Genomic DNA, 24,819 nt, shown 5'->3' with positions numbered 1-24,819 from the left:
TTCTGTGTTACATCAAATTGTGGCCTTTTTTTCCAATCCACTGTTACTATTTTTTCTCAAAGTCATCAAATAGCTGGTTCAATCATTCTGTCCTGATTTGATTGTTTTAGTCAGTGGGATAGTCAGAGAGTAGTCCACTTACTCCATCTTATCTGGAACCAGAACCTCATAGATTTAAACAAAAATGTATTGTGTTATAATCCACTACTGCATCATCCTTTTAGATGTTCAGATTGTCCAAAATCTAATCAGTGGAGACCCATTCAAGCCAATTTCTTTGTCTTTTTGACATGATCATATTAATCTCTGATCACTTTCTTGATTTCTGGACCAAAACTATTTTCCAGGCTTATTTTTCCCCAGACTTGAAATAAACCATTTGTTCAAAGATCTCTGGTTCACCTTAGCTGGGAATGATATTAGTGGCAAAACTTTGGGTACTAGGTGTGATCTTCGGTACTGGGGTGTCATTGTTTCTAGGCCTTTATAGTAGATAGATCTAGTATGGGGTGGGGGGAGAGAGAGAGAGAGAAGGACAGAGGAGGAGAAGAGAGGGAATATTAGATATATTTTTAACCATGTGTTCATACTGATTCTTCCAACTAAAACCCAACTCCATAGAGTTCTTTCTTACCATCCTTCATTTCATATTTTATATCATTTTACTCATAGTGAGGAACCTGGCACACAGCAACATTAATATATTTGCTCATTTACTCTATTCTACAATTCACTAAAATAATTTAGAATTACAACATCAATGCCAACATCAGCAATAAACCTAAGTTCAAGATTTCTTTGCAGTTCTTTATGAACTTGGAATATATCCCACTAATTGTGTTTATTCAGCATTCTTGGAATATATTCTCCTAAGTGTGAATTAACTAGCAGGCGATCGACCTGGTTAGGTTCAAACCACAATTTCTTTCTTGAGTTATCTGAGTAGTGGTTCAAATTTCACTCCAGCTGTTTTGGGTCTGTCCTACGCGTGCATAGCTCATGGGTAAGCATGAATTTTTTGAGGATTCATACACAAACTAAAGAACCTTTCTTCAACTTTCTCTACTCAGTGAATTTTCCCTCAGTATCCAGCCCACAAGGGGTTTCTATTACTGGTTCCTCTAGACAAAAAGACTAGGTTTCTAACAATTTTAGCCTCCAGAACTGCCTCAGTTACTTTGCTTCTCAGCAACTGGATCTCTCCCTCAGGGCAAAGTCATGAGAGGTAAACAAAACCAAAAACTAGGAAACTCTCCCCTTTTTGTTAGTGCTGTCGAGTCAATTCCGACTCCCAGTGACCCTGTGTACAGCAGTGCAGAACCCTGCCCAATCTTTTTTGCACCATCCTCTCACCCTCCAGCGCTATGTCAGACAATGCTCGACTGCTATTCATAGGGTTTTCGTGGCCAATTTTTTTGGAAGTGGGTGGCCAGGTCTTTCTTCCTAGTCTGTCTTAGTCCGGAAGCTCCACTGAAACCTGTCCACCATGGGTGACCCTGCTGGTATTTGAAATACCGGTGGCATAACTTTCATCGTCACAGCAACAGACGGCCACCGCAGTATGACAACCAACACACAGGTGATATGGTTCCTCGACTGGGAAACAAACCCAGTGAGAGTGTCAAATCTTAACCACTAGACCACCAGGACTGGCTGATTTACCCCATGTGGTCATAAATCAAAATATTGACTCCTCTACACAGTTTACTTGCATTTGTTTACTATTCAGTGTCCTCACATAGTTTTTCTTTTCAACTTTGTTTAGAGTTTTAAGTTTTAATAAGTAGGAGGGTTGGACTGAGGTGGACTTACAGTGGAACCTAACTTATATAGTGGAACCTAAACATTCCTTATTATCTTTTGATAGTTGCATGATATTTGATTGAATAGATCAATTAGTCTTCTGTGGATGGACATAAGGGTGCTTCTAGTAATTTCTTATTACAGATAATAGTGCAGTGAATGATCTAGTGCATGCTATATTTTGTATTTTTGGAGCTCTATATTCAAGATGATTTCTAAACATGGAATTGCTATGTAAAAGGGTATACATATTTTGTTACGTATTGCAAAATTCCCCACCATAGGGGTTGTACCATTTTCTTTGAACTGTCCATGTCTTTTGTTTATTTTTCCTTTAAATTTTCACTCTAAAATTTTAAGAGCTCTTAGTATATGAGGGAAATTATTTCTTTATCTGTTGCATACATTTTATCCAAGTTTGTCATTTTTCTTTTAATTTTGCTTTTTGTTTGCCGTGCAAATGCTTTTAATTTCTTAATGTAATTTTGAGTCTTTATTAGAAAAGTTTTTTCCACAAACTAAATTATAATGGAATTTATCTGTGTTTTTTTTTAACTTGTATGGTTTCCTTGTTTACAGTCAGATCTCTGACGATTTGGAGCTTATTCTAGTGTATGGTGAAAGATATGGATCCCATTTTCTATTTTTTCCAAAAGCTTAACCAGTAGTCCCAACATTTCATTTAATAAAAATGTCCATCATTTCTCCAGGATTTGAAATGACTTTTATCATATATTAAATATATATACTTCGGTCTACTTCTGAACTTTTAATTCGGTTCCATTGCATTGTCTGTCCACTAGTGCTTTAATTATAGAGGCTTTTATAATATGTTTCAATATCTACTAGGTCACTTCTCATCTGTCCTGTCTTTCAGGACTTTTCTAGCTATAATGATGCAAAGTACTTCTGAAACTAAGTTTGGGTAGGAAAAAGCACACTTGAATCCTAAAGGTGAGTACACAGTAGGTAAAAGGAATGTACAGATAGGAAAAGCCAGGTACATGAGGCTAATTTTTCACTCTTTAAAAAAATTTCCTGGGAATGGAACTGAAAGGATAATTTTCTTCCCATGTCTTCTCTAAGGTAACAGTTGTATTTACCTGTGTTAACTGAGGAGAGGTTTACAGAGTGGTGCTTTCAAATTAAAAGAAATGTGGATTTAAAATGTTGTCTAACTAAATTTTCTAGGTAGCTGAGCATTTCTATACAAAAGATATTTAAATGAATACATTTTTTGATGTTTCATAGTAGGAGCTTTCCAGGGGAAATATCTTTGCTGTGGAATCTCCAGTGCACATTAAGCATATTGATAGTAATTGTAAATAAAATACATTTTTTGTGGTATATTTTGCATTGTTTAGTGAAAGCTGGAAACTTAATTTGTTTATACATATTGCATGATATCTCAGCTAAGATATAGTGAATTTATATTTTCTAGTGCGTTTCATGAAATAGAAACTAAAGAGTTTTATTCTCTGACTTCCATATTGTTAGTCCCATAATAAAGGATTCCAAATGAATCTTAATTATTATGTTAGCATATTAAATTGTATCTGTTTGCCATATTCTAGCATGCAAAGTCTCTTTCACTACAGATCTTAAAGAGATCAAATTTTTAAGCAGTGTTATCAGTCATCGCTTTCTCTCTTAGACACACACACATATTGTGAGATTTTAAAAATAACCTATTATTCTTTTCTGATGGGAAGGCCTAATTTATTCCTGACTTAACATTTATTGATGATATATATTGGATTCCTTATAATTTTAACTTTAAGGATCATGTTTGTGGATGTTCATATCATGTCAAATTACAATTCTCGTAGAAACTAGCTTTAATTTTCATAAACTAGACTACTTGGTTGGGGAGAAATAAGTTAGTTAAGAAATATGTGGCCTTGTCGTCAGTCTCCAAATGATGCCAAATATCTAAACATTTGGAACACCAGTGAAAAATGAAGCTAGACTTGAATTATATTGATGCTGATAAGAGTTTTTATAAATACATATAGATATCCAGCAATTGCAGTCAGAAGCATATTTCACTGAGAAGTGAGAAGTAAAAAATACATTTGCCTTAATAAAGACCATATATTATAAACTAAATTCTTGTCGTAGATTTCCGTATACAGAATGTGGGACTTTTGACCTAGAGCATGTATGTAAAGATAAATAGGAAGAAGAGATGATTATTTTGTTTTTTAGAGCTCTTCAATGCAATCAGTTTTCCCCAAATGAAGCTGCATATTTCGTTCCACATTTTGTCTGCTTGTTTAAAAATAAATAATTTACTCTACCTAAGGATATTTCAATGTTTCTTTATTTTAACAAAGTTAAGATGAATAGAATAACTTTTAAGCATCTGGATTATGGATACCAATAATTATTCTGTTAAGACAAATAGACATAATCCTAGTGTTAAAAGACAGAGTGGTTTAAGTATGTCTTTAAAATTTCTTAATGCTTTTCCAGAAATTGTCACTCTGATTAGTTTTTTCCAGTACCTTTTTTTTTTTTTTTGAGGAAGATCAGCTTTGAGCTAACATCCACGCCAATCCTCATCTATTTGCTGAGAAAGACCGGCTCTGAGCTAACATCTATTGCCAATACTCCTCCTTTTTTTCCCCAAAGCTCCAGTACATAGTTACATGTCATAGTTGCACATCCTTCTAGTTGCTGTATGTGGGACGCGGCCTCAGCATGGCCGGACAAGCGGTGCATCGGTGCGCGCCCAGGATCCGAACCCGGGCCGCCAGTAGCAGAGCGCGCACACTTAACCACTAAGCCACGGAGCCGGCCCCTTCCAGTACCTTGTATTGGATTTTAAAAATTAGATTGGATAATTGTCTCTCCTCAGTGGTAAGACAATTAAAATGTTTTCAACCTGTTGTCTTTATTAACAAACTTTAAGCAAGTTTAACACATTAATATTTTTAAATCATTTTTGTTATTGTGGTAAAATTAGATATAACAGAAAAGTTGCCATTTAACCATTTTAAGTGTAAAATTCAGTGCCATTAATTATATTCATGATGTTGTGCAACCATCACCACTATCTATTCCCAGATTTTTCACCACTTCAAGCAGAAACTCTGTACCCATTATGCAATAGCTTCCCATTACTCCCTTCTCCAGACTTCTGGTAATCTCTAATTACTTTCTGTCTCTATGAATTTGCCTATTCTACACATTTCATGTAAGTGCAGTCATACAATATCTATCCTTCTGTGCCTAGCTTATTTCAATTTGAATGATGTTTTAAGGTTCATCCATGTTATAGCATGTCTCAGAACTTGATTCCCTTTATGGCTGAATAATATTCCATTATAGATATATGCCACACTTTTTTTTATTCATTTATCTGTTGGTGGACACTTGGGTTGTTTCCACCTTTTTGCTGCTGTTAATAATACTGCAATGAACATTTGTGTACAGGTATCTGAGTCTCTATTTTCAATTCTTTGGGGCATATACCTAGGAGTGGAATTTCCGGGTCATATGGTATTTGTATATTTAGCTTATTGTGGAACTGCCAAAATGTTTTTCACAATATTTTCTTAATTTTACATTCCCGCCAGCAATGTACAAGGGTTCCAACTTTTCCACATCCTTGTCCTAGCTATTGTTATTTTCCATGTTTTTCATTACAGCCATCCTGTTATGTATGAAGTAGTATGCCATGATAGCTTTAATTTGCAGTTCCCTGACAACTAATGGTTTTGAGTATCTTCTCATGTGCTTATTGGCCATTTGTGTCTGTTCTTTGGAGAAATGTCTATTCATATTCTTTGCCTATTTTTAAATTAGGTTGTTTGCCATTTTTTTGTTGAGTTATATGAAATCTTATATATTCTGGATATTAAACCCCTATCAGATATATGATTTGAAAATATTTTCTCCCATTTTGTAGGCTTTTAAAATTTTTCTTGGTAATATTCTTTGATTCACAAAAAAGTTTTTTTTTTTTAATTTTTATGAAGTCCGATTTATTAATTTTTTCTTTTGTTTCTCATGCGTTTGGTGTCATATCCAGGAATCCATTGCCAAATTCAGGTCATGAAGATTTACTTGTATGTTTTCTTCTATGAGTTTTATGTTTTCAGCTCTTTTTTTAGGTCAGTGATTCATTTTGATTTAATGTTTGTATATTGTGTGAGGTAGGGTTATAACTTTGTTCTTCTGTATGTGGAAATCCAGTTGTCCAATCACTATTTGTTAAAGAGACTGTTCTTTCCTGATGGACTTGGCACCCTTGTTGGAAACCATTTGGATATAGATTTATGGGTTTATTTCTGGACTCTCAACTCTGTTCCACTGGCCTGTACGTCTATGCATATGCCAGTACCACACTGGTTTCATTACTGTAGCCTCGTAGTAAGTTTTGAAATCAAAAGGTGTGAGTCTTTCAAGTTTATTCTTCTTTTTCAAGATCATTTTGGTTATTCTTGGGCACTTGCAATTTCATATGGATCTGAGGATCAGTTTTTCCATTTGTGCAAAAAAGGCAATTGGGGTTTTGATAGGGTTTACATTTAATAAGTAAATTACTTTGGGTAGTATTGACGTCTTAATATTTCATCTCCCAATCCGTGAACATGGATGGGTGCCTTTCCATTTATTTAGGTCTTTAATTTCTTTCAGCCATATTTTGTAATTTTCAGTGTACAAATCTTTCACCTCTTTGGTTAAATTTGTTTCTAGGTATTTGATTCTGCTAGATGCTATTGTAAATGAAATTGCTTGCTTAATTTCCTTTCTAAATTGTTCATTGCTGGTGAACTACAACTGATTTTTGTGTGTTCATATTATACCCTGTAACTTTCCTGAATTTGTTTATTACTTGGTGTAGCTTTCTTGTGGATTCTTTGGATTTTTTATGTATAGGGTCATATCATCTGAGAAGACAGATCATTTTTCTTCTCCTTTCCATTATGGATGCTTTTATTTCTTATTTAAGTTTAATTGCTCTGGCTGTAACGTCCAGTAAATGTTAAATAGAACGTTCAATGTAGGTTAAATAGGTTAAAAAAAAAAAAGCGGAATAGGTGAATGCAGGCATCTTTGTTTTATTCTTGATCTTAAGACAAAAGCCTTCAGTCTTTCAGCATGGAGTATAACGTCACCCATGAGTTTTTCATAAATGGTATTTATCATGTTGAAGAAATTCTCTTCTATTCTTAGTTTTCTGAGTGTTTTTATCATGAAAAGGAGTAGGATTTAATCAAATGCTCTTTCTGCATCAATTGTAATGATCTTTGATTTTCCCCTTCATTCTGTTACTGTGGTATATTACATTGATTGATTTTCTTATGTTGAACCATCCTTGCATTGCTGGGATGAATCCCATTTGTTCATGTACATAATCTTTTTAATATACTGTTGGATTCAGTTTGCCAATATTTTGTTTAGGATTTTTGCGTCTGTATTTATAAGAGATATTGGTCTGTAATTTACTTTTCTTTGATGTCATTATCTGGCTTTGATATAAGGGTAATACTGGCTTCATAAAATGCATTAGGAAGTGTTCCCTCCTCCTCAACTTTTTGGAAGAGTTTGAGAAGGATTAATGTTAATTCCTTGAATTTTGATTGAATTCACCAGAGAAGCTATGTGAACCTTGAACTTTTTTTCTTTGTTCAGAGGCTTTTGATTAATGGTCCAAACTCTTCACTAGTTATTGATCTTTTGATATTTCTATTTCTTTTTGAGTCAGTTTAGATAATTTGCATGTTTCTGGTAATTAGTGTATTTTATCTAGGTTATCTAATTTGTTGGTATGCAGTTGTTTATCATATTCTCTTGTTATCTTTTTTCTGTCATGTTGGTAGTAATGTCCTTACTTCCATTTTTTATTTTAGTTATTTGTGTCTTCCTTCTTTTATTCTTTGTTAGTCTAGCTAATTGTTCGTCAGTTTTACTGATCCTTTCAAAGAATCAACTTTTGGTTTTATTACTTCTCTCTATTGTCTTTCTAATCTGTATTTTATTTATGTCCACTCTAATCTTAATTATTTTCTTCCTTCTCCTAACTTTGGGTTTAGTTTGCTCTTCTCTTTCTAGTTCTTAAAAATGCAAAGTTAAATTACTGATTTGAGACATGTCTTTTTTTTTAATGTAGATATTTACAAACATAAATATCACTCTGATCATTGCCCTCACTGCATCACATAAATTTTCATATATTGTGTTTTCATTTGCATTTGTCTCTAAGTATTTTATAATTGCCCTTATAAGTCTTCCTTGGACCTATTTGTTATTTAAGAGTATGTTGTTTAATTTTTATATATTTATGTATTTTCCAGTTTTTTTTCTGTTATTGGTTTCCAATTTATTCCATTGTGGTTTGGAGATATTTTCTATGATTTTAATATTTTAAAATGGATTGGGACTTGTGGTTTAACGTATGATCTTCCTGGAGAATTTTCCATGTGTACCTGAGAAGAACGTATGTTTGGTTGTTGTTGCAGAGTATTCTATATATTTAGTTTAGTCTAATTGGTTTATAGTGTAGTTCAAGTGCTCTATTTCTTTTTTGATCTTGTGTCTAGATGTTCCATCCTTTATTAAAAGTAGAATATTGAAGTCTTCAGTATTGAAGTCTTCAGTTATTATTGTTCAACTATCTCTCCCTTCAATTCTGTCAATGTTTGTTTCATATATTTTGGGGCTCTGTTGTTCAGTTATGTGTTTATCATTGTTATATCTTCTTGATGAATTCAACATTTTATCAATATATAATATTCTTCTTTGTCTTTTCTAATAGCCTTTGACATAAGTTTATTTTCACTGATGTTAGTATATCCACTCCAGCTCTCTTTTGGTTACTGTTTTCATGGAATGCATTTTTCCATCCCTTCAGTTTAAGCCTGTTTGTCTTTCGATCCAATGTGAATCTCTTTTAGGAACCATATAGTTGAACTTTTTTCTCCATCCTGCCGATATCTCTGCCTTTTGATTCTAATGTTTAATCTATTTATATTTAAAGTAAATAATGACAAATAAGGACTTACTTTTGCCATTTTGCCGTGTTCTCTGTATTTCTTATAGATTTTTGTCCCTCATTTTATCTGTTACTAACTTCTTTTGTGTTTACTGAATTTTTTGTAGTGATATGTTTTGATTTTCTTCTCATTTCCTTTTATGTATATTCTATAGATATTTTCTTTGTGGTTGTCATGGGGATTATATACAATATCTTAAAGTTAAAACTGTCTAAAATTTGTGTTGATACCAATTTAACTTCAATTGCATACAAGCACTCTACTCATATACAGCTCAATTTCCCCTTTATGTTATTGATGCCACAAATTGTATATGTATACATTTGTACCCAGTAACATAAATTTTAAATAGATTTTAATTATTTTTATGAATTTGTTTTTTAAATCTTGTAGAAAATGTAGAGTTATGAACCAAAATTACAATAATACTGGATTTTCTATTTGCCAATGTATTTACTTTTACTTGAGAGATTTATTTTTTCATATATATCCTAGTTCTGTCTAGCATCTTTTCATTTCAACCTGAAGGACTTTCTTTAAGATTCCTTATAGGGCAGATCTAGTGATAATGAACTCTCTCAGCTCTTGTTTATCTGGGAATTTCTTGATTTCTATCTCATTTTTGAAAGACAGTTTTACCAGATATAGAATTGTTGGTTAATAGGTTTTACTGTTTTCTTCCAGGAGGTTAAATATATCATCCCACTGCCTTCAGGCCTGCCATGGTTCTGATGAGAATTCCTTTTACTTATGAATGGCTTTCTGCTTTCACAATTCTCTCTTCATCCTTGGTTTGTGACAATTTGATTATAATATGCCTCTTGTGAATCTCTTTGTGTTTATCTTACATGGAATTTATTGAGCATCTTGGATGTGTAGATTCATGTCTTTCACCAAATTTGAAAAATTTGTGTCCATTATTTCTCATATATTCTTTCTGTCACTCTCTTTATCTCTCTGTATTCTCCTTCTTGGACTCCCATTAAGGTTATATTGGTCTGCTTGGTGGTATCCCACAGGTCTCTTAGTTTTGTTCATTTTTCCTCATTCTTTTTTTCTTTCTGATGTCAGACTAGATAATTTCAATTGCCCTACTATCAAGTTTACTGTTTCTTTTTCCTACTTCCTCAAATCTGTTGTTGAACCCTTCTAGTGAATTTTTCACTCAGATATTTTACTTTTTAGCTTGAGGATTTCTGTTTTTTCCTTTTTGTAATTTCTATCTCTTTATTGATATTCTTATTTTTTTCATACATCCTTTTCCCGATTTCCTTTAGTTCTTTGTCAATGTGTTCTTTTAGCTCTTTAAGCATATTTAAGAAGATTGTTTTAAACTCTTTGTTTAGTAAGTCCAACGTCTTGCCTTCCTCAAGGATGATTTCTGTCAATTTATTTTGTTTCTTTGAATGTGCCATACTTACCTGTTTCTTTATATGCTTTATGATTTGTTTTGCAGGAAAATGAACATTTGAGTGTCATAATGTGTATAATGTTGGAATCAGATTCTTCCCCTTTCCCAGGGCTTGCTATTTTTATTTTATTGCCTAAGTCTGTTGTAGTCCTTTAGTATAGTGATTTTTTCAAACTATTTTACCAAGACTCTATTCCTCTTCCTGTGTTGCTACTGAAGTCTCTATTCACTTACCTTGTGTTCAGCTAGTGTTTTGACAGATTTCCTGAATACCAGGAACTAAATATAGAATAGAATCCCACCTCTCCAAGTCTTTTCAGATTAGCTTTGTACTGAGACTCTTCTTAATACATAGCCAGATTGGTATTAAACCTATAGATCAGCTCAAGGTAAAAGCTTAATGTATTCTCAGATGTTTTATGAGAATTTGTCTTGCCCTGGGCATGCATGTTGCTTTCTAATTTCCCCTGTGTGATTGGATGATTTGAATGCTCTAATTTCCAAAGAAATTCTCCCCGGATTTTCCTACCAGATTCTAGGTGGTCTTATTGTGTGTCTCAACTGTAGCATTTTGCCCTAGGCATCTGCAGGTTGTTTGTTCACTTTACAATATTTTTGAGCAATGCTTGCCACATTTTCAGCCTTAGAGAGTTCCAAGTTTGGCAAAATGGATATGAGCACCTTCCATCAGTTCTTCAGGTAGACTCCAGATATGTTAGAGGAGATATACACAATAATTTGTGATTAAAATTTGCTCTGTTCCCTCTGAAATCAGGGAATAGGGTCCCATATTGGGAACATAGGTTGCTGTCTACACTAAGGAAGGGATGGGGCAAAGACAGTTATAATAGCCACAAAGCTTTCCTACCATTTTTAAGCTGCCTTTTTCTTGATTCAGCATTTGTTGGGTTGCTTTAAACATTTAAATGTTTTCCATAGTTTGAAAAAGTTGGTTTTCACAGTTTATTTTTGTTGTTCAATGTTTCTGTAGAGGGACAGAATCTTGGACCTGCCTACTCTGCCATTTTGTTTACCTACACATTAATATTTAAATATCTCCATTAAGGATATTTTTTATTATTTGATTGATATTTTTTATTATTTGTTTGATATTTTTTATTAAGAACATCCTTTTGGATCAGCTTTTCTGAATTGAAATGTCAAGAGTTTAATAATAAATCATTTAACATGACAAACAGTGTAAGCCCAATTATTTCTAGATAATGTTCAGTTTAATAAATACATAGAGACTTCTGATTAACATGGTAGCCTGAGTTAGTGCTGAAGATATTCCATTCTATCCACACACATAGAAATGCCAGATAAAATTTAACAAAAAGTCTAATACATATTTGAGCTCAAAATGAGGAAGGAAATACCCAGATGCCATGTAAAAATAGTGAGCTCAAAATGAGAGTAGTAGAAATTGTTTAAATGTGCAGTGGTTCATGTGTATCGGATTCAAATATAGATCTTAGGTGCTTAAACCATGGTTTTAACACAAAAATATGTAAGATATTGCGCTTTAATTGGAGAGCTGGAAAAGAAACCCCTACATAAGCTGACAAACCTCAAAGTGCTTTCATGTTCACATAATTAGCCTGAATAATATTCTGCCCATTAGCCTAGGAAAGCAGCAGAGAAGCTTTTGATCCCCTTTTGGATATTAGCATAAAAAATGATACTCATAACAAGTTGTAAACCCAAGCCTGTACCTTGTTCATATCTATGATCTGAACTATAGAATCACTGTGGTGTGAGAAGAGAAAGCTGAGAAATTAACATAAAACATATCCATATCCAGTAAAACCTCTTGGACGCTCGCAGAGACAAAAGTAAAACCACTCTGTAAGGATACCCTCAAAATGCAAGACATATTAGTTAAATTTAAGGGGCTTAAAAAAGTTCAGGAGAACCAGACCAAGGTGTTTTCCTTTGTGAAGAAGGTGCCAGGTGTTATCATGAAAGACAAAGATTATTAACATCTCTTTCTCTCTTGTATCTCCTGGTGTCAGAGGTCTTTTCTCTCTAGGTGAAAGGTTGTTGCTCTCCTTCCACTGCTACAAAACTGGTGTACCATATTCCAGTAGCTATAACGTCACTTTTTTTCAGCAATAAAGTGGAGGACCATTTATTGCCTATTTGACTATGAAATTTGATCAACAGATGTGTGACCTATTTTCATGGAATTCCCTCAAATATCATTAATTGATCTGCAAGACTTCATTCTTACTTCCCCAGAAAACCATGTTTCTATCAGTGATCCAACCTTGTCCCCGAAACTATGAATAAACTGTCAGATTTTAACCTACTTGCAAACTAACAATTTAACCTGCCACAGTTTTATAGATCTCATCAGAAGATATGAGATTCCTTGTCAGATACAATGGAATTTATTACTCACAGCAATAGCAGTAACTAGAGTATCATTTTTTTCTTGGGCTGGTTCCCTGAGCCCCAATTGTCACAGGATGATGTGAAGAGAGTCAAGTGACATCTGCACACAAAGTGGTTGTGTTACAGGAAAAAACCTGAGTTTAGGAAATCAGAATCTTTAATAATGGGAAGTAAGCATGCTTGCCCTTTGTGCCAGAGTTATAGATTATCTATATCATGAAAAGCCATTTGCTATACTAGCATCCTTGAGAAGATCATCCAGAGCAAAAGCAGTCAGAGCCTCTGCTCACAAGAAATGCAGACACATGAGAGACACATGGAGAATTGTCTCACAACAATTGACATCCCCACAAATGAAAATAAAAGAAGAACGTGAAAGTCATTATAAATAAAGTATGCTTGAAATGATTGAAGAGAACAACAAATTTATTTAAAAAAACATAATATAGTAAGTAGAGAACAATATGAAGAAAAAGAATGGGGGATCTGAAAAAGAACCAAATAAAATTTTGAGAAAATAAATCTGTAGTAATTTAAATTTAAATAATCATGGGATAATTTAAATGCATATTAAAAACATCTAAAGAGGAAATAATACAGAATGTATTATATAGAAAGAGAGGAAAATAGGAAAAAGAGGCTAAAATGTGTACAATTTAATTAAAAAGTTAATATACATCTAATTTAGAGTTACCAAAGGAGTAAATGGACATAATGGAAATGAAGCAATATTGGAAGATATACTGATTAAAAATTATCCAGAACTGATTAAAGATATGAATCCTTAGATTCAGGAAATTCAGCATGTCCCCAACAGAATAAAGCAAAACAAAATAAAGAACTACATACACACTAGCATACATAGCAGTGGAATTGCATACCATCAAAGAGAGAGAAAATAGTCTTAATATCTATCTCAAAGAAGAGACAGATCAACCATAATAAATGACAATTAGAGTAATAGCAGTCTTATCATCGCCAAAACTATATACCAGAAGATAATCAAATATCATCAATTCTGAATAAAATAACTTTTAAGTTAGAATTATTTAATTCAAGAGGGAGGGCAAAATAAAGATATTTTCAGAAAAACATTGCAGAAGTTTACTATTCACATAGCCTCACTGAAAAAATAATTAAAGGAATCTTTAAGGAAGGAATGAGAAGCAAGTAGCTATGGTAAGGAAATAAGCTATGGTGAGTGACAGCTGGTATGAGAATTACCCTTCTACCACAAAAAAAACTATAAAACCTGGATAAAATGTATAAAATAACTGTTTACGAGTGTTGAAAAACAAGCAAAGCTACATCAAGAGAAGGAAAATGTATGACGTGAGCCCGAAATTCACACTGGATTTTCCCGAGGATGTTTTCAAAACCACAGTGCAGAGAAATAGAGCATAAGCACAGAATAGCAGCCCCACTGGGAAGATAATCTCAGGGCCATCATGGTAGTTGGGCCTTGGAGAAGGGGTGATTCTCAGAGAGGAGAAGGCCATAGAGAAAGACCTGTAAAAATCTGAATAAAATTTACCTTGGTTTTTTACCTATTTCTAGGTATTGCATTTTCAAAGTAAGACTCTGATAGGTCTATCAGAAAACAGCTGCTAGGAATTTGGAATGCTAGGTAGATATTTCATAGGCTGCACAATTCTTGGCAGATAGAATTTCAAGTTTAGACAAAACCAGGGTGAAGAGACCGTTTTGAATACCCAGAGCCTTCAGTTAAGACCTCAGAAAAGCCCTATTCTATGGTTAAGGAACACACTCCAGGAGAACCATCTTAATAAAGTCTAAAACCGAGTCTAAACAGGATCAAGGTGACCCAAGGTAATTTAACTGTCTGCCACAATATTATTTAACATACTTTAAAGGAAAATACCATAATCCAGAACCTCCACAATGTGTCATCCACAATATCTGAAATATAATAAAAATTACTAGATATGCAAAGATAGGAGAAAATGATTAATAAACAAGAGAAATAACAGTCAAAAGCAGTATACCAGAAATTATCCAGATATGGGAGTTAGCAGAGAAGGGCGTCAAAATAATTGTGATTATTATAGTTAAGTGCTATGGACTGAATGTTTGTGTCCCCCAAAATCCATACGTTGAAGCCCTAATCCCCAATGTGGTGGTATTTGGAGACAAGACCTTTGGGAAGTAATTTGATTTAGATGAGATCATGAGTGGAGGCCCATGATGGGATTTGTGCCCTTATAAGGGATTGAAGAGACCAGAGCTCTCTATCTCTCTCTGCCATGTGGGGATACAAGAAAATGGTCATCTTCAAACCAGGAAGAGGGCCCACAGCAGGAATGCAATCAACCAGCACTTTGATCTTGGACTTCCCAGTCTCCAGAACTGTGAAAAATAAATACTTATTTGTCAAGCCACCCAGTACATGAAAATTGGATATAGTAGCCTGAGCTGATGAAGATATAAAGAAAGTAGAAAAAAAGATGGATAATTCCAAAAAGTAATTAGAAATGTATAAAAATAATTAATTGTACATTCTAGAATTGCAAAATATCATATCTGAAATTAAGAGCTATTTGGACAGATAGGTTCAACAGCAGGCAGTATTAGTGAATTTGAAGATTAAGTAAATTGAAAGTACCCAAACTAAAGCACTGGGAGAAAAAAAGAATGGAGAAATGAGAACAGAACACGTATGACATGCTCAAACATTCTAACACACATGTAATTTGTATCCCAAAAGGAGAGGATAGAGATAATGTGACAGGAGCAATATTTAAAGCAATAATGTCTAAGAATATTTTTTCAAATATGATGAAATACGTAAATCTACAGATTAAAGAAGTTCAGCCATCCACAAGCAGGATATAAACAAAGAAGACTTTGCCTAGACACATCGCAGTCATTTAAGTAATCATTTAATTTATTGAAAAATCAAAGACAGAAAAAAAAACTTAAAATTGGTCAGAGAAAGAAAACATTCTTCAAAGAAGCCACAATAAGATTGATGGCTGACTTTTCAGCAGAAGCAATGGAAGCCAAAAGTGGGATGACAAACCATGCTGATTTCTCCTAGACTGAGAGATTTTCCAGGAAGCAGGACTTTCAGTGCTAAAACTGAAAAAGTTCCAGGCAAACCAGGATGGTTGGTCACCCTAGCCAATGGACAATTTTGTGATAACTTTAAAATAGTGAAAAACAAAAGTCCTTGCCAACTTGTATTCTTCATAATTGAAGGCCAAAACGAATATATGTAAATATCCTTCAAAAATGAAGGCAAAATTAAGATGTTTTAACCAAAATAAATGCTGAAAGGATTTGTCACAGAAGACCTGCAAGACAATAAAGGAAGTTCTTCTGACTGAAGGAAAATTATCTCAGATGGAAGTAAGAAATTGCAGAAAGGAATGAGGGGTCCCTAAAATGGTAAATATATGGGTGAAATATAAATGAATATTGCCCATTTAAAACAAGAACAACATTAATGTATTATAAAATGTATAACATTCATAAAAGTAGAAAGTATGACAGCAATAGTGCATCTCTTTTGTAAAATTCTAGGCATTGTTTAAGAAGTGGTGAAATTACTAATTTAATGTGGACTGAAATCAATCATACACATATTGTAATCTGTAGTGTAGCAGTTATCAAAATAGTTCCTTGGTCTCAGGAACTATTTACACTCTTAAAAATTATTTTGGATTCCAAAGAGCCTTTGTTTATGTGGGTTAAATCTATTGATAGATTCCATATTAAAAATTCAAGCTGATAAATTGTTAAAATATTTATTAATTCATTTAAATGTAATAATAGTGAACCCATTACTTGTGAAAATAAATAGCATATTTTTATGAAAATAAATGTTTTCTAAAACAGAAAAATAAGGAGAAGAGTTACTTTTTTTTATATTTTTAAATACCTTTAATTATGGTTTAATAGAAGACAGCTGGATATTCATATTGCTTCTGCATTTAATATATTATGATATCACATGGCATATCCCTCTGGAACACTCCACTCTACACTAATGAAAAATGAGAGTAAAAAGGCAAATACTCTCAATAGTATTATGAAAATAATTTTGACCTCATGAACCCCCTGAAAGAACTTGGGGACACACAGAGTTTCCCAAACCAAACTTTAAAAATCTACTCTACACTAACCATGGAAAGAATATGAAAAGATGGCATAAGTCAAAATCTAATAGATGAGGAAAAGTGAAATAATGCAAATATTTAATCCAAAAGAACTCCCTAGAAATTGGAATAAAGAAACAAAGAACAGATGAAACAAAGAGCAAACAAATGTTATAAAAACGATAGATATAAATGCAACTATATCAGCAATTACCTTAAATGTAAATAGTTTAACACTCCGTTTAATAGACAAATATTTGAAGACTGTATTGTAATTAGATCTATATGATTTTTATGAGTTACACTTTACATATAAGGACACAGAAGATTGAAACTGAAAGGATGGAAAAGATATGTCATGCGAAACTGAAACTAAGTGGTGTTCAACAACCTGGATGACTATTACAGATAGTATGATGACTGAAAAAAGCCAGAGAGAAAAGAATATGTACTGTATGTTTTCATTTGTATGAAGTTCAAAGTAGACAAAAATAATTGATTATGAGATAAAACATTGGTTTACCGCTTGGAGTATAGACTGGGAAGAAGCATGAGAGAACCTTATTGGGTACTGGAAAGTTTTTATATTCTTACTTGTGTTGTGGTTATGCAGGTATATGCATATGTAAAAAAATATCATCAAGCTATAAATTTATGATCAGTGCACTTGCATGTTATTATAAAATAAATAAATGAATTTATTAGAAAGAAACTAGTGGGCAGGAAAATCATTAAACATGTCATTTATCTTTATAAGCTTTGGCAGTTAAATAAGACTAATTTGTCAGTTAAAGAAAAGATGGAACTAAAATATTGGACAATGATAACACAAAAGATAGAAGAGAGGAGATTGGAGTATAAGAGTTTTAAGGTCATTGTATTGATCAGAGGAGGGTATAGGTATTGATTAAACAGATTAAGTCTGCTATGCATGTTAAGGTACATAGAGTATGTAATGTCTTGACTAGTAGAGTGGAAAACAAAGAGAATGAAGAAAATGTGTTTTAATAGAATGCAGGGAAGATGAAGGAAAGGAGGCAAGAAAAAAAACATGGTACATAGAAGACATAATAGGATGGTAGAATAAGTCCAAATGTATCATAATCAGAATAAATATAACTGGATAAAAGCCATCTGTTAAAAGACAGAGACTTGCAGATTGGTGCTATTTCCCTGGATTCTGAAGGACGCCTTTCTGTAACTTGGAAATGAATAGATTATTTGAAACACGCTAGTATTATTATTTAATATTTATTCTGTGTCTTTAAATAAATAACAGATTTTATATCAACAATTAAACACTAATTTTCTTTGTTTCTTTTTCTTGCAGTCTGATCTCAGCCATGAAATGGAATCTGATATGATAGATGTGGTAAGTGGTCTTCTAAGATTTTGTTTTATAAAGTAAAATATTTCACATATACTATATTCTTTTTAATACTACAGTACTAAATAATTATATTTCCTTTAGTACTCTGTATAAAAGTATAACTGCATACATATATAGTGCACGTTTGAAGGATATTTTGGTTTATCTTGTGTGTCACCCAATAAAATTGGATGAAACAAGGAAAAAATTAAATATCTTTTTACAAAAGATAATATTCTAAAATTTGAGGTAAAAATAAGGCATTAATTAATTGAAAAAGTATAATTATAATGGACAAATATGAACAGTATCTTTCCAGCATACTCTGAAACAAAAACAAAAAATAGTTCTTTTATTCATATTTCTGATTTGGAAAACTCTTCCCCTGAGAAATAATTTGCTTGTTTGCAGCTTTTTTTGGCAGAGACTGGAACTGTTCTTTGGAGTCTTATTTACCCAAGAGAACAGGCCTTAATACACTTCATAAGTCAGAGTTCTTTGAAATCATGTATATCCAAAATATCAGCATTGAGAAATTCATGTACATAAAATGCCACTGTTGGGGAAATATTTTTTCCTCAACTAGTCCCAGCAAAAGAAAACTTGAGCCTACACCTATTGCCTTAGGTATCTATATTCATTCTTTGTTTAGAAAAAAAATATGATAGATTGCCTGAATATTTTAGATGTGACTGAAATGATTTGAACTGCTTATATTTCCTCCTTTCTAAATCAATCTAGTATTCATTTGAAGGAAATTTAAGGGGCTCGAATACTCATATAATTGTAAATGGTTTAAGAGTAGTTTTTTAGCTTTTGGTTTTTGTTTTTTTGTGTCCATTACTTAGCAGTTGTTTCAAGCCTAAAGAAAGCATCTAATACTAAGTCTTTTTTTTATTTTTTTGGTGAGGAAGATTCGCCCTGAGCTCACATCTGTTGCCAATCTTCCTCTTTTTTTGCTTGAGAAAGGTTTGCCCTGAGCTAACATCCATGCCAATCTTCCTGTGTTTTGTATATGGGTCACTGCCACAGCATGGCTGATGAGTGGTATAGGTCCAAGTACGGGATCTGAACCTGCAAACCCAGACCACTGAAGTGGAGCATGCCAAACTTAACCACTAGGCGATCGGGCCAACCCCCAATTCCACTTTTAACATAATATCTAGAACAAAAGAGAAGACCTCTCTGCTTTAGAAACTACCTCTTTTTACAGTTTGATGATGTTTGAACGTAATTTCTTTGGCTTTAAGACTTGTTCCTTGTCAGAAAAAAATATCTCTGTGGGATATGCAAAGTTAAGCAAGTTCATGTTTTCCTTTTAAGTGCAAGAAATTTTTTGAGTCCTTTCTGAAAAACAGGTTTTGATAAGAACAAGTTTAAATAAAGCGCGAGGACACTGAGTTCATAGAGGGGGAGACTGGAGAGGAAGAAAGAGGAGGAAAATAGGCTACTTGATAGTTTTTCCTAGGGGCAGGAAACTTTGCTCTTGAAGCATTTGTTTTAGTTAAATATAAACTGAATTCAACTTCAGTAACAAACTAGGAGCCACCAAAGGTATAGTTGCAAATGAAGTGGCTCCGCATTCTGTATGTGCCATAAATCATCATCACATTTTTCTCATTATTAAGTCAGAAAAAGTCCTGTGCCTGAGATTATCCTATTTAGGAAGTCATGAAAAGACTTGATTTATTTCAAAACATTCTTCATGCTTTTGTAGACTGGAAGGCTGTAGTGACATGTTATACAAATGGAACAAATCTTGAGCTTTCTAATAGACATTACTGCTTAAATATAAAGAAATAGATTTTTAAATGTTTTTTATTAATGATATTATAAGCACACAATATCTGTTATCTAATGTTTTATTTTTCACCCTGTTTTCTCCAAGCATTCCTGGCCCCCCCTTCCATTTTATTTTTCTATATCCTTCAGGTTTTCTCTTCCTAATCATTTCTATTTTCTCTTGCTCTGTTTTTTCTCTTTCACTGTTCCATATGGGACCTGAAAGTAAAGTATGATGTGAAATACAGGAAATGTTCATAGACTTGGAGAATGTATATGATGTTAAAACATGTCAGCTTTCAAAAACTAATTTTAAAAACCACCTAAAGTCTAAAGAATTTTTATATGTTTCTAGCCACATTGCTCAGGATTTATAATTATAGCTATGTCTACTCTCTAAGACGTGCTTCTTCGTCAGAAATTATATTGACATTACAGTGATAGAAAGACATGCAGGAGAAAGGAAAAATTATCCTTGTCTTTCTCTATAGGGTGGTCTGTTTTAAGACTTCCTAAGTGCCTAATATTGTAAGATACAAATATTTGGTTCTCCTTAGAAAAGCACAAATTGATAATATATTGGCTCAGCTGTCAGTTCTGGGATCCAATTTTTGGTATACCTCAAATAAAATGAAAAATATCATAGAATCATATATTCTTAAACTTGGAAGGCACTTTAGTTTTGGTCCAACCATCCACTCTAGTATTTGAATTACTTCTCATGTATTAAACAGGGCCTAACATATGCCAAACACTGTGCTTGTTGCTTAACATTCATTTAATTTCATTTTATTCACATAATCCTTTTGATGTGAAGTACATTTTAGAAATAAGGAAGCTGAGGCTGATAGAGTTCTAAGTCATTTTTTCAAGATCATACAACTAATAAGTTGCACATATTGGATTTGGATTCAGGTTATTGTGACACTAAAACCCATCTTCTTTCCTTTATACCACGTATGTATACAGCCTGTGCTCATATACCTGCAGTTCTAGGAATCTCTCTACCTGGGAAGCTCATCATAGATAGCTCTCACTGTTGGAAAGTCCTCTCTTAAAATGATATAAAATCGGCTATTCTATAGTGTCCACCCATTGTTCTTACCTCAGCTACCAGAGGTTGACAGAACTAATTTAATTATTCTTCCACATAATTGCTCTTCATATATTTTACAAAAGCAATATTCTCTTCCTCAGATAAACACTCTCAGTTCCCCTGACAATTGTGGTTGCTGTGGTGTGAATATGGTACAAGGTATCCATGATTCCTTTTAATGAGGTACTCAGAACTTATTGATGCTCAATAACTATGACAGCCAGTATAGAGCATTAATCTGTCACATCTCTTATTCTAAATGCTGTACTATTTTTAATGCTGCCTAAGATGGAATTCATTTTTTATTGTTTTGTTTTGACTTCCCCCATCACACTCCTGACAAATTGTGCTTTTTGCCCAAATAATAATAGAAAATACTTTCATAACATTTACTATGTGCAGACACTCTTCTAAGTATTTTACATATGTTAACATTCATTAACTAAAATTCCATAGTCATTTTCCCACAGCCACTATCATTTCCCCCCTTCCTGCACTTTAGTATTTGTTTTTTAGAAATTATGCAGTTGGCCTTATTGAGTTTCATCATTACCACTTATTCAGCTCTTTTACAACTCTAATTCATTCACTCAACAAATGTTTACTGAACATACATTACATGCTATGCACTGTTCAATATACTAGCAACAAAATAGGCACATATCCCTGCCCTCATCAAGTTTGAATCAACAGATAAATAAATAAAATATATAGTATGATAGATGATGGTTAGTGTTACAGAGAAACATACAGTGAGGAAATAGGATCAGGTGCTGGCAAACAGGGTTGAATGTTAGGGAATGCTTCAATGGAAAGGTGACTTGAGCAAACACCTGAAGAAGGTGAGAGATCAGGCCTTGAACCATGTGGCTATCTGGGAGAAGTGTGTTCTAAGTTGAGTACATAAAAGGCAAAGAGTATGAGTGAGGTACATGCCTGATGTATTCCAAAAATAATGAGAAGGCCAACGTGGCTGGAGTGAGATGTCGGGGGAGAGGGAGCGGGGAGTAGAGTAATCAAAGCTGAGGTCTGAGTAAATGGATGGGGGGCAGATTGCATAGGTAGTGGGCCTCTGTAAAGATTTAAGTGTTTTTCCCTCAACATTTCCTTATTTGAATTTTCAAACTTAGAGAAAAGTTGAAAGAATTATACAGTAAATAGTGATATCCATACCACCTCGATTCTACAGATAACATTTTACTATAGTTGCTCTATCAAACATCCAAAATCTATCCATCCATCTACCCACCAATCCATCTTATATTTTATGGTGCACTTCAAAGTAAGTTGCAGAAATCAGTACACTTCACCCCAAATACTTCAGCATGCATGTCATTAACAGAACTTCAATACTAGTGTTCAGTTCAATTTTATAGATAAAATTTATAAAAATTAAATGCACAAATCTTAAGTGTGTCATTCTATGAGTTTTGACAAATACACACATCTGTTTAACCCAAACCCCTGTGAAGATATGTAACATTATCCTCACCCTAGGAAGTTCCCTCATGCTCATTCTGAGCTGAGTCATTCCTGATGCCCTTCCCTCACGTTCCCACCCCCTCACTAGGAGGCAACCACAGGTCTGATATTTTTCCACCTCAGATTAGTTTTGACAATTCTGGAAATTCATATAAATGGAATTATACATTATATGCTGTTTTTGGTAAGGCCCTTTTCACTCACTATAATGTTTTTTATATCAGTTGATTTTTCCTTTTGTATTGTTATGTATTATTCCGTTGTTTAAATATACCACAGTTTATCTTTTCTTCTGTTGATGGACATTCCTATTGTTTCCAGTTTAGGGCTATTATGAATAAAATTGCTATGAATATAGTTCATGGAAGGATTTTTTTAAGACTATTTTTTTTAGAGCAGTTTTAGGTTCACAGCAAAATTGAGAGGAAAGTACAAAGATTTCCCATATACTTCCTACCCCTACACATGCATTGCCTCCCGCGTTATCAACATCCCCCACCAGAGTGGTACATTTGTTACAATTGATGAACCTACATTCACACTTCATAATCACCCAAAGTCCATAGTTTTTATTATGGTTCACTCTTAGTGTTGTACATTCTATGGGTTTGGATAAATGTACAATGACATATATCCATCATTATAGTGTCATAGAGTATTTTCACTGCCCTAAAAATCCTCTGTGCTCCGTGAATATTTTTCACAGTTTTTCTGAGGACATACATTTTCATTTCTCTTTGAAAACACCTAGGAATGATATTGCTGGGGAAGATGCATGTTTAGTTTTATAAGAAACTTCTATAGCTTTTCCGAAAGCAGTTATATCATTTTGTACTCCAATAAAAAATGTACAAAATTTCCAGTTGCTCCACATCCTTGCCAAAATTTGGCATTGTCAGGCATTTCTATTTTAGTCATTTTGGTGGGTGTGCAGTGGTATTTCATTTTGGCGTTAACTGATTATGTTAAGCACTTTTTACACCTGCTTTTCTGTCCTTTAACATATCATTTTTTATGTGCATAGGGTCTGCTCAAAACTTTTGCCTATTTAAAAAAAATGGGTTGTTTGTATTTTTATTATTGAGTTATTGGAGTTCTTTATATAGTCTGGATACCAATCCTTTGACAGATATTTAATTTATGAGTATTTTCTCCCAGTGTAGAGATTGCCTATTCATTTTCTTAGTGTTGTCTTGTAGTGAGGAGTAGTTTTTAATTTTGATGAAGTCTAATGCATCTTTTTTTTTCTTTTATGCTAGTGTTTTCTCTGTCATGTCTAGTTAAACTTTGCCTACTCCAAGTTATGAAGATACCCTTTTATGTTTTCATTGAAATACTTTATAATTTTAGTTCTTACATTTAGATTCATGATCCATTTCAAAATGATTTTTTTTCTGTACAGTTTAATATAGGGGTTACAGATCATTTTCCATATGGATATTAAGTTGTTTCAGTACCATTTGTGGAAAAGAGTTTGCTTTTTAATTGTATTGTTTTGGTGGTGGTGTCAAAAATTGAATGACTGTGTAAGTGAAGGTCTGTTTCTGGCCAGTTTATTCTGTTTCATTACCTATTAGTCAATCTTTATGCCAGTACCACACCATTTTGATTACTGGAAATTTAAATTAATTCCTAAAGTCAGATAGTGAATAAAATTTCTACCCTTAGAATCACACACTTGGATTTAAATATTAGGTCTTTGGAAGGACCCTGTTGAAACCATACATGTTAACTCATTGTACAATGCACAGTGGGGCATTAACATAGTATTTCCCGCTGACATATTAGCACCATTTAGACAAGACTTTTGCTTATTTTGTTTATTTGTTTGGATTTGGGGTAAAATGGAGCCAAGGAGGAGACAGGAGGCAAGTGTGGCCTGAGGCCAATCCCGAGGTTCTACTCTAGCGTATAATAGTACCTAGTTTGAAAGAAACTGTGTTGGAAGAAACTATGAGGTGAGACTTCTACCACAATTGGAATGTCTTTTTTCCCTCTTTGCCTCTGTAATTTCCCAGGTGCTTTATTCTGAGGTGCATCAAAGGGCATGGTAGGTAAGGAAGGAGCTCATTCTTCTTTAATCGCCACCAAAGAAGACTACCTATATTACTTGTAGAGTAAAATAAACAATTCCAAAAGAAGTTCTATGCATGCATCATAATTTCTAAAGGCTAAAAAATGAGTGTTTGTATGACTGGCATTTTTCAGGTGGTGTCTTATATTTTTAAAATTTATGTAATTCACGTTATCCAATCTCCTTCATTTTGTATGACCTAACTAAATATAGAGGCTTTGGTTATTTTTAATCCACAACATTTATTTCTTTTTCCAAAATCTTGCTCTTGGGAGTAAATAAT

General features: G+C 33.4%; 1 protein-coding gene across 1 annotated transcript in view; it reads left to right on the top strand.

Annotated features, from left to right (window-relative positions):
- The window catches only part of LOC101400542 (uncharacterized), a 460,477-nt gene that overhangs the window by 228,481 nt on the left and 207,177 nt on the right, over positions 1-24,819 (top strand). Inside the window, exon 6 of the mRNA XM_087426455.1 lies at positions 18,064-18,105. Coding sequence (XP_087282581.1) covers positions 18,064-18,105 — 42 coding nt within the window. The remainder of the gene's footprint in view (positions 1-18,063; positions 18,106-24,819) is intronic.

Source organism: Ceratotherium simum, chromosome X, assembly GCF_057802395.1.
Source record: "Ceratotherium simum simum isolate JZ-2026a chromosome X, ASM5780239v1, whole genome shotgun sequence".
NCBI lineage: Eukaryota > Metazoa > Chordata > Mammalia > Perissodactyla > Rhinocerotidae > Ceratotherium > Ceratotherium simum.
The sequence above is the reverse complement of the archived record's forward strand: the minus strand, read 5'-3'. Positions and strand labels throughout refer to the sequence as shown.